We start from the raw sequence: 14,593 nt of genomic DNA, 5'->3' as shown, positions 1-14,593 counted from the left end.
AATTTCCCATAATATCCAGAGATATGCAGGCTAGGTGGATTACCAGGATAAGGTAGGTCTGGTTGGGATGTTCTTTACAGGGTTGGTGTGGATTTGATGGTCTGCTTGCACACTCTAAGGATTCTATGACTCCATGTACACATTGGAATTTAGAAGAATGAGGGGTGACCTTATTAATTTTATACAGGATTATTAGGGGGCTTGACAGAGAAATTGTGGAAAGGTTGTTTCCCCTTCTGGGCAACTGTAAATCTACAGGATATAAACTCCAGATAAGAGGTTTAAAATAGAAATGAGGAGAAATTTCTTCTTTCAGAGGGTAGCAAATTTGTGGAACTCTTTACTGCAGAAGACTGTTGAGGCTGGGTCATTAGGTACATTTGAGGCTGAGATAGATACATTTTTAATCAGAAAGAGAATCAAAGGTTAGAGGAAAAGGCATGATAGTGCACTTGAGAATAATAAATATGAATGGCAGAGCAACTTGATGAGCTGAATGGCCTATTTCTGCTCCTAAATCTTATGGTCTTAACTTAATGGATAGGAGAATCTCAATATTCTCAACTTGTTCCATACTTTGTTGTATTGAGAAACATTCACTTCTGGAAATCTGAATGTTCTATAAAATATACTCACATCAGAATACGTCAGTTGTAAATTCTTGTTATCTTGACAAAAACAATTGTACGTTCCTAGCAAAGATAAAAACTTAGCCCTGGAGGAATTAAAAATATACATTAAAAAATCATGAAGTGCATATTCCATCTATCTGATGACAGTACCATAATCATGCATTGTCTAGTTTCATAGCTAAAACTTTATTTAAAATTAAAGCCAATTAGTAGTTGTACTCACGTAGATGTTTGCATCTCAGAGCATGTATTCTGAATCCTCGAAACAGTCCCACTGATCACAGATCATGGATTTGAGAACTGTGCTTTGTGCCTAAGTTCCTGACATTGTGTTGCAGGTGCTTCATTATTTTTGTTATTTGAATATCTATGTTTGAAGGATTGTGGACGTTGAATCATTTGAAATGAATGAAGAGATACTATGATTTTTTTTATCAAATGGGTCACTAAAAGAATGTTAGGATTTTCTTTTATAAGACACTTCTTGCAATCATTTGGTCAACACTAATTGTTGGGACTTGTTTGTTAGAAATCACATGCCTGGGTTTATGATTATCTGGAGTTTAGATTTGTTTGGATACTGTTTGGAATTCAATTAAGGTACATGCTGCCAGAAGAATATAGCTATGAGCTCACCCTCTGCCTTTCTGAAAAAAACCCTTTTGGAGGCTCCAGTGTAATAACTGAAATACTGAGCTAGCTGTTCTCATGAAAAATCTATCAATTTACAGTAGTTCCTGAACAAACTGTGTCTGCATAAGTCTCACTGACAATTGCTTATATTTGGCAACATATATCTATGTGTCAGGATGCCAAATAAAAGCCATCTTGAACATTTCATACCTTACCATTTTTTTCTCTCAAAAGCTAACAATTATCAGCCAACACATTTTTTAAAAAAATTTCTGTAGAGAATTCTTTAAAATTTCCTATAATTGGTGTGCGTATGTTAGTGGGGAATTACTTAGAAGAGTAAATATTTAAACTTCTGTATTTCAAACTGTGTTAATTTGACTGTGATGAAGAGTCATCTAGACTCAAAACAGTAGCTTGCTGTCTCTCCATGGATGCTGCCTGACCTGCTGTGATCTCCAGAATTTGTTGCTTTCAGTACAAATTCCACCTACTGCAATAATTTGCTCCTACATTGTCTTAGTTTTCTATGCAGCTTTGTCTATAAAGCTTCTTTTAATTTAAAAAAAATCAATAATCTTGTTTGCTAAGGAAACCTGCTTGAATCCTTATAAATCTAATACAGATGAAATATATAATTAACTATATCACTGAAAGTAAAGCATTTTAACTTTTGTCATGACCAGTGAACCATTGGACTGAAGGGTGACAGTGTACTTGCCCAAACTCAGTCGTAAGAATATGCTCCCTCAAAGTGCAAATCTATGTGCTAGCAGCGTTATTTTCCGAAATTGATGTTTTGAAGACTACAGTGTGTTCATAGCTTAACTCTGGCTCTCTGGCCAGCAAATTCCATTTTACATTTATCTATCTAGTATCAGTGAGGGAAAGATTCTGGCCTCTCTGTTAGATTTAAATAATGAACAAATGCCTCAAATAAATCGAAAATTGGGCAAAGATTACTCAAACATATTCCATTTGGGAATAAAACATCAGAATAAAAATGGGAGATGTTTGTTCCGCTTGTTCAACTCTTCCAGATGAAATGATAGCTCATTAATTTGCTGTACCATTTAGTCCCCAGTCAAAATTCAACTGGAAAAGCTTTGCTTCCTAAGTTAAATTATTGTATTTTTGAGTTTAGTCAACAATTTTACGGTCCAATGGAACATTGAAGACTCCACTAGCAGCAAAGCTGATATCATGTGGCATGGATTGCATTAATCAGTGTCCAGAAATTGTTCTCAAAATAATAAACCAAACGTCACAGCAATTTCACATGAGGGCAGCTGTGGAAAGGATAAATTTGTGGGCAGAGATGCACTGCTGTACTGACAGCATTGCATAAATGACAATTTACAGCCTGGTTTTCCAATCAAATAGTCTCCTATACTAGAGTGGCAGATACAGATACAAATATTAAATCAAGTCAGTGAATTTGAATGCAATTTTAATGATGTATGAATAAAAAAAAAGACTTGGTTTTGGATGAGACTTTCCACGAACTCTGGATGTCTTGAAATGCTTCACAGCCATGAAATGTTTAAATGTAATCATTTTTGTAATAAAACAAATTATTGTCAGTCAACCTCTCATGCTGAAAATTATAGATTATAAGTGCAGAGACTCATACCTTTAGGTTTTAATTAGAGATATTGAAATGACATAGGTTACAATTTTACTAACAGCAAGCGACACAATCTGTGTTAATTACTAATACCATCAGCACTAATACTGAAGGAATAGTGTGGGATACTTGCATGTAAGCTTTCTGGTTGATTTTAGCTGCCCAGCAGCCCAGTTGCTAATGGGCAGAGGAGTTAAAATCACCTGTAGATTGTCAGTGTACCTCAACAAGCTGAATATTATGCTCGCATGCCTGAAACATGGTAGCGTTCATAGATTCCTCTGTTGTTTGCTCATGTCTGCACATTGCCCCTGGAAAATTTGCCAGATTTTCTCTCATGATGCTCGCAACTCCGGCGTCTTCCATGTAGTCAATACCAGAGACTTGTCATGTGCTTTGGGCTCAGTATAGCTTTGGCCTTCTCCTACTGCCAGTGGCCTGACCCATAACAGCTTCAGACAGCTACATGGGTACTGAAAATTATAGATTATAAGCGCAGAGACTCATTCCTTTAGGTTTTACTAACAGCAAGTGACACAATCCATGTTAATTACTAATACAAGTTTTCAAGCTATCACAAATCTGTGATCAAAGATTATGACTGCCAAATCCACTGAGGAGTTTCTGTGTTAGGACCAGATGCTGGGCAATGATGGAACAGTGCATCCTCTGAGAGATTTTCCTCTTCAAAGAAGAACAAGATTCCTGTGGCTGTAGCAGACATTCGTCTGCTTGAATTGTCACAAACTGCTTGAGAAAACACAGATATTTTGGGATGGCAATGCAGAGGTCTGCCCATTCCAACCTCGCATTCCTTAGGTTATTTCTAAAGTCATACACTTGTCTGCTATTAGCCATTCTAAAGGCTAACAGTGGGCAAGTGAATACGATGCCCTTTACTCTCTTAGGTAGACATTACAATGCCTCTGTCTACAATGGACAGCCATTCTTGGAGTGCTTCTTTCTATCTTTCCTGGATGTTGTTGACCCTTCTTGTGGACCTTTCTCACCATCAATACACTGCCCAAAGGCAGTGGAAACCTTAAAAACTTTCTAAAAAATATTTTGTTGAGTACTTGAAATATCATAATAATCAAGGATATGGGACAAGTGCAGGAAATTGGGATTAGCATGCCTTCAGTGGTAGTTATTATTGCTGCAGACTCGATGAGCCGAAGGCCTTTTCTATGCTGTATGAATCTATGACTCTATCACTCTATGACCTAGCCTGCAAGCAGATATCATGGTACTATTAGCCTTTACATGTAGCCCAGCAGTACAAGTATCATTGGCATGCCTTCTGATGGCTTTATGCTGCTCTTCAATGCCTCCTCACACGTGGTGACAGGGGAACTGGGGAATGAACTCAGACAGAACCCCCTGCCTGTCCTTGGGAAGTAGTCCGAGATAATGGTTGATACCTTATGTAAGTGTGGTCAAAAATGATGTGAGGCAGGTTTTGGCAACTCTTCTACTTAGACCAGGCAGTGGCTTTCCTCCATGCAAATGAGAACTGTTTATAGGTCTTTGTACATTATGCATAGAATGGGGTGAGGTTGCTGCATGCCATCTTGGAATAACACCCACAACATATTGAGTGTCATGAGACTTGAAGTCACTTCATATGCTGCAATCAGCTATCCTATTGATAGCTATAACCTTGGTCAAAAAGGACCTGCTTCAGCCTCAGCCCTGTGCAATGTGCCCAGAATATATTCTTGCATATCCACGCACATTTCTCAGAGTTCTGTGGATTCAACTTGGCAGATCAAAGGAGGTTATTGACCCTCTTATAACACGGGACCCAGTTTCACAGCATACCCCATGGCTCTTTAACTTCTATGTGATTTCTGCCCAGGTTTATTCAGTCAGGCAAGAGGCTCTGTTGATGTTGGCCCTTGAAAGGAAAATCTCCTGTTGTTATATTACAACCTGGAGGAGGATCTGCAGGGAGACATCAATACCCTGGGGGACACTGATGTATCTGCAGAGACATGGTCCCAATTACCTCTGGCCTAATACTTAGGTATTATGGTCTTGATAGCAGGACACAGGGGATTCCAGCAACAGTAGTGGGACAGCCACAGATGTGGCTCCAGTAGGAATAGTTTTACAGGACCGGCTGTCAGCTTTTCAAAGATAGCATCAGTGTTCTTACCTACTCACACTTTGTGGCAGTTCCCTGTTACTCTCTGTGCTGTGATAGAATTGTTCCCATGCTTTCTTATGCAAAGTAGCTACCATCCATGTGATTGCTATCAGCCAGCTAAATTTCTTACAGCTACAGCAACCATTTTTGAAGCCACCATCTGGACATGAGGGTGCTGACAAAATTCAGTGCATTTAATGTCTGTTGCTTCTTATCTGACAGGATTTTTGTTGAATGGGCATGTCAGCATGCCGCACAGTATGATGAATGTTAGGAGAGATAGTAGGAACTGCCAATGCTGGAGAATCTGAGATAACAGGGTGTAGAGCTGTATGAACATAGCAGGCCAAGCAGCATCAGAGGAGCTGGAAAGCTGACATTTCAGGGCTGAACCCTTCTTCAGAAATGGGGGAAGGGAAAGGGATTCTGAAATAAATAGAGAGATGGGGGGAGGCGGATGGAAGGTGGATAAAGGAGCAGACAGGTGGAGAGGCAGGACATGATCGAGCAGTTTCAGGGCTGAAGAGATTACCAGAGGGTTGCAGTGGGAGGGAAATCCACTGAGGTCTTTCCGGATGGAGGAGAGTAACTTCTTCAAGGTAGGCATCCTGAGAAGAGGCTTCACAGTGGAGTTAAAATTGATTGGTGTAGCCATCCTTTTTAACTGCAGGAAGCTAACTGGCTTGGTTGGTCTAGTGCGGGAAAGGAAAATCACTTCTTCATCTATGTAAAAGAGCTCATGCACTTAACAAGTTATAGTTTATTGCATGTTAGCAATTAGAGGTTACCCTGATATGATCAACACTATGACAGAGACTTCAAGGAGGATCAGATGTTTAGTCTACCCACAAGTCCATTACATTTCATGGTGTTTAGGCACTCTGCTGTCATCACAACCATCATGATGAAATTCAAAAATAATGATCTGAATGCAAAATTAGTTCAAATGGCAATGAGTGTAAATACTTGGGGATAGGTAAGTTTGATTTTTATTGCTCGCTGCTAATCACAAGCATTCTCCTAATAAACATCATACCTTAAAAATCAATATGCTGTGGTTAAGCTGTAAAAACATTTTTATTCATTGATCACATTACTGGTACAATGGAAACAAGCACTTGCTGAAAAGGGAGCTTTCATAGAGAGGATGGGAATAGGGAGGAAAGAATCTGGAGCAGAATCTCAGTACCTGGAAATACACTTGTCTTTACGAATTTGAATTTGAGGCTGCCGATGAAAAGTGTTCATGACAGATTCATTTATTCAGAGAAGAAGGAAATCTGGCAAAGAAAAATGAATAATTACATGGAATTATTATTGCAATATTCTTTTGAAATTACAAATGTGCAGAGTAGAAGAGTGCATTTATTTTAATCAATCTTTTGAGACATGTTATGACACACTTCCAAGGCAGGTGAGATTTGAACCCTGCCTTTTGTCCAAAGGTAGGGACACCAACATTCTACCACACGACTTCTTTATCAGTGTATTACTTGTTGATACACCCCACTAAAGTTAGTTAGCAACAAACAAAACATCTGAATTAGGGAAATCAAAACTAAAAAGATCTCATAAGATACTGGTTGATACAGAAATACAAGTTAGAACAGTCCTTGGATATGCATAGTTGACGTTCTTGCTTGACATAAAATAATTGCGTAGTGGCCATCACTAAGGAAAAGGCGGTAGGGAAGCTGAAAGGTCTGATGATGGATAAGGTATCTGGATCAGATGGACTACACCTCTAAAGTTCTGAAAAAGATAGCTAAGGAGATCGTAGAGGCATTGGTGGTGATCTTTCAGGAATCGCTGGAGGAGTAGGTCCCAGAGGACTGGAATTGGCAAATGTTTAAGAGAGGAAGGCAGAAGATAGGAAACAATAGGCTTGTTAGCCTGATCTCAGTTTTTGTTAAGATTTTAGAGTCAATAGATGAGTTTGTGGAGTATTTAGAAGTGAATGGTAAAATAGGGCTGAGTCAGCACTGCTTCTTCAAGGGAGGTAATGCCTACAAATCTGTAAGAATTCTTTTGAGGAAGAAACAAGCAAGCTAGACAAAGAAGAGCTAGTGGACATGATCTATTTGGATTTTTAGAAAGCCTTTGAAAAGGGGCCACACACAAGGCTTCTTTAAGATAAGAGCACATGGTGTTAAGAACATAGCATGGATAAAGGATTGGCTGACTGGCAGAAGGCAGAGAGTAGAGATGAAGGAATCTTTTCAGGATGGCAGCCAATGACTAGTGGAGTTCCACAAGGTCAGTATTGGGTCCACATCTATTCACATTTTACATTAGCGATCTGGACAGAGAAACTGAGGGTGTGTTGTTCAGTTTGCAGATGATACAAAAATAGGTGGGGGGACAGGTAGTGACTTCCTACAGACAAAGTGGGTGGCCATGGGTACCCGCATGGCCCGAAGCTATACCTGCCTCTTTGTAGGCTACGTGGAACAATCCCTCTTCCGTACCTACACTGGCCCTAAACCACACCTCTTCTTCCGTTACATTGATGACTGTATTGGGGCCCCCTCACGCTCCCACTTCATCAACTTCAACAACACCCTCCACCCCAACCCTAAGTTCACCTGGACCATCTCTAACACCTCTCTCACCTTCCTGGACCTCTCTGTCCCCATCTCGGGCAACCACTTAGAAACCAATATCCATTTCAAGCCCACCGACTCCCACAGCTACCTAGAATACACCTCCTCCCACCCACCTTCCTGCAAAACTGCCATTCCCTATTCCCAATTCCTTCACCTCCACCACATCTGCTCCCAGGATGAGGCATTCCACTCCCGCACATTCTCAGATGTCCTTGTTTTTCAAGGACTGCAACATCCCCCCCTCAGTGGTTGAAAATGCCCTCAACCGTCTCTCCCCCTGCAAGTCATCCCTCACACCCCACCCTTGCAATAACGACCAAAAGAGAATCCCCCTCATCCTCACATACCTCCCCACCAACTTCTGGATCCAACGCATCATCCTCTGACACTTCTGCCATCTGCAATCCGACCCCACCGCCAAAGACATTTTTCCCTCCCCACCCTTATCTGCTTTTCGGAGGGACCACTCTCCCCGTGACTCCCTTGTCCACTCCACACTCCCCTCCAGCCCCAACACACCTGGCACTTTTCCCTGCAACAGCAGGAAGTGCTACACCTGCCCTCACACCTCCTCCCTCACCCCATCCCAGGCCCCAAGAAGACTTTCCGCATCAAGCAGATGTTCACCTGCTCATGTGCTAATGTGGTATTCTGCATCAGTTGTACCCGTTGTGGCCTCTCCTACATCGAGGAAACCAAGCAGAGGCTCGGGGACTGCTTCGCAGAACACCTACACTCGGTTCTACACCTCCCAGTTGCAAACCATTTCAACTACCCCTCCCATTCCTCAGACGAAATGTCCATCCCGGGCCTCCTGCAGTGCCACTGTAATGCCACCTGTAGGTTGCAGGAACAGCAACTCATATTCCGCTTGGGAACCCTACAGCCCAATGGCATCAATGTGGATTTCACAAGCTTCAAAATCTCCCCTCCCGCTACCGCATCCCAAAACCAGCCCAGCTCATCCCCGCCTCCCTAACCTGTCCTTCCTCCCAAGTATCCCCTCCTCCCACCTCAAGCTGAACCCCCATTTCCTACCTACTAACCTCATCCCGCCCCCTTGACCTGTCCGTCCTCCCTAGACTGACCTATCTCCTTCCTACCTCCCCACCTACACTCACCTTTACTGGCTCCATCCCCGCCTCTTTGACTTGTCTGTCTCCTCTCCACATATCTTCTCCCCTATCCATCTTCAATCCGCCTCCCCCTCTCTTCCTATTTATTTCAGAACCACCTTCCCCTCCCCCATTTCTGCTGAAGGGTCTGGGCCTGAAACATCAGCTTTCCTGCTCCTAAGATGCTGCTTGGCCTGCTGTGTTCATCCAGCTCTACACCATGTTATCTAGGGGGGACAGGTAGTGTTAGGAAGCAGGTAGGCTGCAGAAGATTGGACAGGCTAGGAGAGTGGGCAAAGAAGTGACAGATGTAATACAATGTAAGGAAGAGTGAGGTTAAGCATTTTGGTAGGAAGACTAGAAATATAGACTATTTTTCTAAATGGAGAAAATCTTCAGAAATCTGAAGCCTAATGGACTTGGGAGTCCTAGTTCAGGTTAATGTGCAAGTACAGTTGGCAAATACAATGTGTTGTGACGATACTATGGCTTTAGGAGATGTATTTTCTCCTGGTTTTTCTATGAAGGAAGGTTGAAACAGAGGTGAAGAGCAGTCTGTTCCAAAGCCAATAAAGTAAACAGCTTGTGAGACCTTGCAGCTTTTTTTTAAAGTTGAAACAATAGAAGCACCCTTAATGGCTGGGGTCAAGCTCCCACCAAACCAGATATTTAGTTTTAGCTTTCTGCAAATGCAGGGGCCTTGAAACTGGATGTGGAAGCTCTTATTCCTCTCTCTGGCTAAAAGCTGAGGTTCTCTTCCTGCTACTAGAATTGCATGTGTGATCGTCTGTTTTACTGAATTTGCCTTTGCTAGGGATATGTTTATGGGATGTTATTATATTGGAACAGTTAATTAACAGCAATTAATATATATTATTTTATTAAGCATTTTGTTAGAGTTAGAACCTGAGGGCACAGTCTCAGAGTGAAGGGATGACCCTTTAGAACTGAGATGAGGAGGAATTTCTTCAGCCAAAGGATGGTTAATTTGTGGAACTGTTTGTTTTTATGAGCTGTGGAGGCATTGAGTATATTTAAGATAAACATAGATAGGTTCCTGATTGGTAAAGAAATCAAGGCTTATGAGGTGAAGGCAGGGGAATGGGGTTAAGAAACATATCGTCCATGACTGAATGGCAGACAAGACTCATTGACGAAATGGCCTTCTTCTGTTCCTACATCTTATGGTCTAATTCAGAAAGTGTACTGTAAATTTGAAGACGTCTCATTGTTTTATTGTTTACAGCAGTTAGTGACACTTATTATTAAATATTCCTAAGTATTGACAACAATGCATTTAGATTCATCATTTGACTTTGGTTTTATGTTTGAGTTCAGATGTATGGGTTTGGTTCTGAATGTACATTTGAATTTATGGGCTGAATATTATATTCTCTCACATGTGTAGTTCAGGGAAGAGTATAGTATCCTGCAGAAGGTCTCCCCTTTACTAACCTAACTGCAAATTTATGGTTGGATGGGTCAGGCCTACACCAGCCCATCTTTTCTTGCCTCAGCTTAAGGTTAATTCCCACTGTACTTCTGTTTTTAGGCTGTGGGAAGTGTTTAGGAGCAGAGATGAAGCCACAAAAGTGACCCTGCTCAGGGCTTGCTCAGAAAAGGAGGTGGGGATGCCTTGTTTCCAAATGAAGCAACCCCTACATGAGGAATGTGATACAGAGTGATGCCAAAAGGTTGGCTTCAGTTCGTGAATTAGTTGAGGTTATCATGAAGGACTCTCCTTCTCAACCTTTCCCTTCGCCTGAAGTGTGGTGACATCAAGTTAAAAATCACTGGTTGTCCCTCTCTAATGAGAGAGCCTCACAATTGTCGGGTAAGACAATAGCGACTTTCCCTTTTTACATCCCTTTGTATCAAACATTGGGAATGACACTAAAAGCTAAGCTTGCCTATGATGCCCAGTTCATGAAAATGAATGTTAAGAAAGGTCAAGTATTCTTAGAGTGAAAATTATGACGAACTATAATTATTTCCACATCAAATGCTGTATACATTCAAACTGAGTACATTAAAACAGTATAGATTTTTAATCAAAATGAGTGAATCAAATGGCAAGTTGAGTGGGAGTTGACAGTTGGAAAGACCAGGTGATCCTTCCCATTTTTCTGCAAACAAAGCTGTGTTCTGGGTTATTTCCTGTTATTTGACTATCAGATGGCATCACTGAGACACTTGAAGCAAGATACTGGGACATCAACAGAAATTTATACAGTAACTCATATCTGAAAAGTAGTGCATGGATGGAAGCCCCAAACACAGACATTGCAAAGAATGAGGAAGATCATACATACTGCTCCTCTTATGTACTCCATCTCAAAATTTAAGTAGCAATGTGTGAAACTAACACACAAAACAGTTGTAGGATTTAGGGCCACAGCTGTGCAAAAGCATTTATGATTTAAACAATCCGGCAAAGACAAACATCTGCTTATTGCTCTATGATATACAATACAATACAGCATAGGAACAGGCTTTTCAGCCCAGCAAGGCTGCACTGATTCCCAGTACTGATTTGGACCCGTTTTATTTATTGCCCATGTGCAGTATTTAACCCTCTGTTCACCTCCCGTTATGTTTCTATCAAGATACGTCCTAAACAACACCTCCACTGGCTGTGTTTTCCAGGCATCCACCGTCATCTGTGTGAAAATTTTCCCCCACATTTCTCCACTAAACTTCCCCCCTCACCTTGAACCTGTGCCTTCTTGTAGTTGACCTTTCTGCCCTGGAGAAACAGCTTCTGACAATCCACCCTATCTATGTCTCACATAATTTGGTAGATCTCTATCAGATCACCCCTCAGCCTCTGTCTTTCCAATGAAAACAATCTGAGTTATCCAATCTCTCCCCATAACTAAAACTCTCCAGACCAGGCAATATGCTGGTAAACCTTCTCTGCATCCTTTCCAAACATTCGCATCCTCCTGGTAGTGTGGTGGACAGAACTGCACACAATTTACCAAATGTGGCCCAACTGAAGTTTTATACAGCTGTAACATAACTTCCAACTTTTATGTTCAATGCCCTGGCCAATTGGAAAACGGACACCATGATTCAATTTGCGAACTTTTGTTTGACAGTTCACATCTTTCAAAACATGATATGCTGGATGTGAATTGTCAATCAATTGTGAAGTGGCAAATTGAATCTTCAGCAGAAGAATTTCTGGAGGCAAATGAAATTTAGCAAAATTTTCTGCGCAAGTATGAATATGTGTCAACCTTGACAAGCTGCTGTCAGCAGCAAAATGCAGCTTACTGACAGCTCCATGTCCAGTGAAGGAAGGTAAAGCACAACACAAAAGGTCATGATGTCAAACTGTTTGACTGTCTGAACTAAATTAAAAAACTCTCCATGGAACAATCTGTAGAATGAAAGACTGCATTTTATAGTAACATTATTAATGATGGCGCCAGATGTTCTGTAAATATATTCCTGTCAGAGATGGGTGTGGGATTGCCAATGCACATTGTTTGTGGGATCAGCACAGGATATGTTTAAAACACCATTCCATTCTGATTAACAGAAGCAATTTTTGAACAGATCTAATTAAAGGAAGGTCATTCATCCAAGTCTTAACGTTCTGAAACATGTTGACTGGGCCACAGTTTACAATAACAAAATGATTGAAGAGCTTGCATGAAATGGATAACCATAGTAACTGAACTTTTGGGAGACAGTAGTGTACAGAATGACTTCATGTTATCCAAAGTCTGCATTTTGTCTCTTGGTAGATTGTAATTTCATATTAGCATGCATGGAATGTAGAGATCAAAGGTAGAATTGAGATAAGTATTTTAAACAAGCCTCTTTTTTCTATAGTCGTGCTGAAATTATAAAGCACTGTACCTAATTTATTGCAGTGAATAGTATCACACCAAAAAGAGCCAAATAATGGTTTGAAATGGTAGATTTGACTGAGTAATTGTGCTGAATAGTGTCAAATGAGTGTGTCTGAGACAAAGATTTGATTATTTGGTTTTTGCAATTGATGTCTGTCTTTAAAGTAACAAAGCAAAACAGAACAGAAAAGCAGTGCAACAATAGACAATGAGTGAACTAACCGGAGAATAGGTAATTTGTGGATAGGATAAAGAAAATGACTAAAAACATCCCAGTGGAGTGGGAATAAGGTTGTTGTGCCAGTGGACAAAATCATAATAAATTCAGGCTTCCTCTTACCTATAATTAATAATGCTTAATAAATGAGGTCTTCATCAGGCAATTGTATTATCGAACTGGCAAGTGGCAACAAATCTCAGATACTATGCAGTTTTGGGCTGATAATTTAAGAAAGGATGTAAATATGTTAGGCGTGGTTCAGAGGTTTAATACGTTGATACTTGGTTTGAGTAGGTTGTCCTAGGAAGAATTATTGGATAGACCGGGCTTATTTTTACTGGTGTTTAGAAGTGCAAGTGATTCGATTAAAGTTTCTAAGATGATGAACAGTCGGGACAAAATGGATGCAGAAAGAATATTTGGGTTACTCCTGTGGGTGAGTTCAGAACAAAGGAACACTTTTAAAATTAGGGGTCACCTTTTAAGACAAAGATGAGGGAAATTATGTTCTTTGTGGCTATACAACATTGGAACAGCTTGCTTCAGAAAGCATTAGAGGCAGGATCAATTAAAGATTTTAAAGTGGAAGTAAATAGATTATGAGCAAAGAAATCAAATGTTCCCAGAGATAGATGCAAATGTGGAATTTAGAACCTGAACAGCTTGGCAATGATCTTTTTCAGTGGCAGAGAGGGATTAAAGTGCCAAATGTACTTCTTCTGTTTCTAATTTGTATGTTCATACGTGTACAAGAAAACAGGTTGAGAATTAGAGATGCAAGTCAATTTCAGAAAGATGAGCAGGATATGGATTAGATGAACTGGACTCCATATCCGAAATCCTGATGGAAGACCTGTATTAGGGGAAACTCTGAGCTGGCAGCAGTAAAACAGAACATAAATCCTACTGTTTCTAACTGATCTCTTGACCACTTAGTGGATTACCAAATTCTCAGAGTAAGTGAAAGCTATATGAGTAAAGATGGAAGCATCAACATGTCAATATACTTCACCAGAACTTTCATGCAGATAATGCTGAACCAAAGCTTGGGACATGTTGGATTTGATTACTGTATTCTGGACCCCAGTTTAACAAGTGATGACCAACATTCAGTAAATAAATTGAGCTTTCCAGTGTCTATAAATATTCCAAAATATTCTGCAAAGTTTATGAAGGATTGCACTGTTGGTGACAATTGTGGATCAGACTGTCAGTCTGTTTGCATGGATAAACCCAGATTCCAAGGAGTGGGTCTTTTGAATACATAAAGTAGGCACACATTCAAGCTCAGGAGTTTTAGGCTCTTTATCTTGAGGGTAAGCTTTGGAATGTGGAGTCCTTGCGGGCCAAATGCGTAATAATTCAGCTTAGCCATTTTGTGCTGCAGTCAGGAATTCTGAATTGGACAAGCCAAGCACTCGTTCCCCATGTTGGAAGCAAGTTACCCAGAAAGAATGGGCTCCAGGAATCTAATTCATGTGTGCCATGAATCGTGACCCTGTTTTTGGTGATGGAACTGAACACTCACAAAGCTATACAAACAAATATGACAGTGTTTGTAATGCAAACAATAATTGGCTGTGGGATGAAACTTTGTTTTCCCTGTTTGGAGACTGGAAAGAAGGTTCAATTTCTACACCATTGAGCTCCATCATTTTACACACCGTGCTGACTATTTTTTTCTGCCAAATAAAATATTAATATTTTTTAAATTGATGACAGTCTCCAGCTTCAATTCTTGCTTCCCT

The 14,593-nt window shown here is 40.5% G+C and overlaps 1 protein-coding gene across 5 annotated transcripts in view; it reads right to left on the bottom strand.

Annotated features, from left to right (window-relative positions):
• rassf6 (Ras association domain family member 6) overlaps positions 1–14,593 on the bottom strand; it is a 72,178-nt gene that overhangs the window by 31,178 nt on the left and 26,407 nt on the right. For all 5 annotated transcript variants that reach the window (XM_048528179.2, XM_048528178.2, XM_048528181.2 and 2 more), the window contains 2 exons: positions 6,231–6,321; positions 637–715 (listed from right to left, as the gene is read on the bottom strand). In XM_048528179.2, coding sequence (XP_048384136.1) covers positions 637–715; positions 6,231–6,289 — 138 coding nt within the window. In that variant the 5' untranslated portion in view covers positions 6,290–6,321. The remainder of the gene's footprint in view (positions 1–636; positions 716–6,230; positions 6,322–14,593) is intronic.

This window comes from Stegostoma tigrinum, chromosome 3 (assembly GCF_030684315.1).
Source record: "Stegostoma tigrinum isolate sSteTig4 chromosome 3, sSteTig4.hap1, whole genome shotgun sequence".
NCBI classification, from domain to species: domain Eukaryota; kingdom Metazoa; phylum Chordata; class Chondrichthyes; order Orectolobiformes; family Stegostomatidae; genus Stegostoma; species Stegostoma tigrinum.
This window is presented reverse-complemented; position numbering and strand designations above follow the sequence as displayed.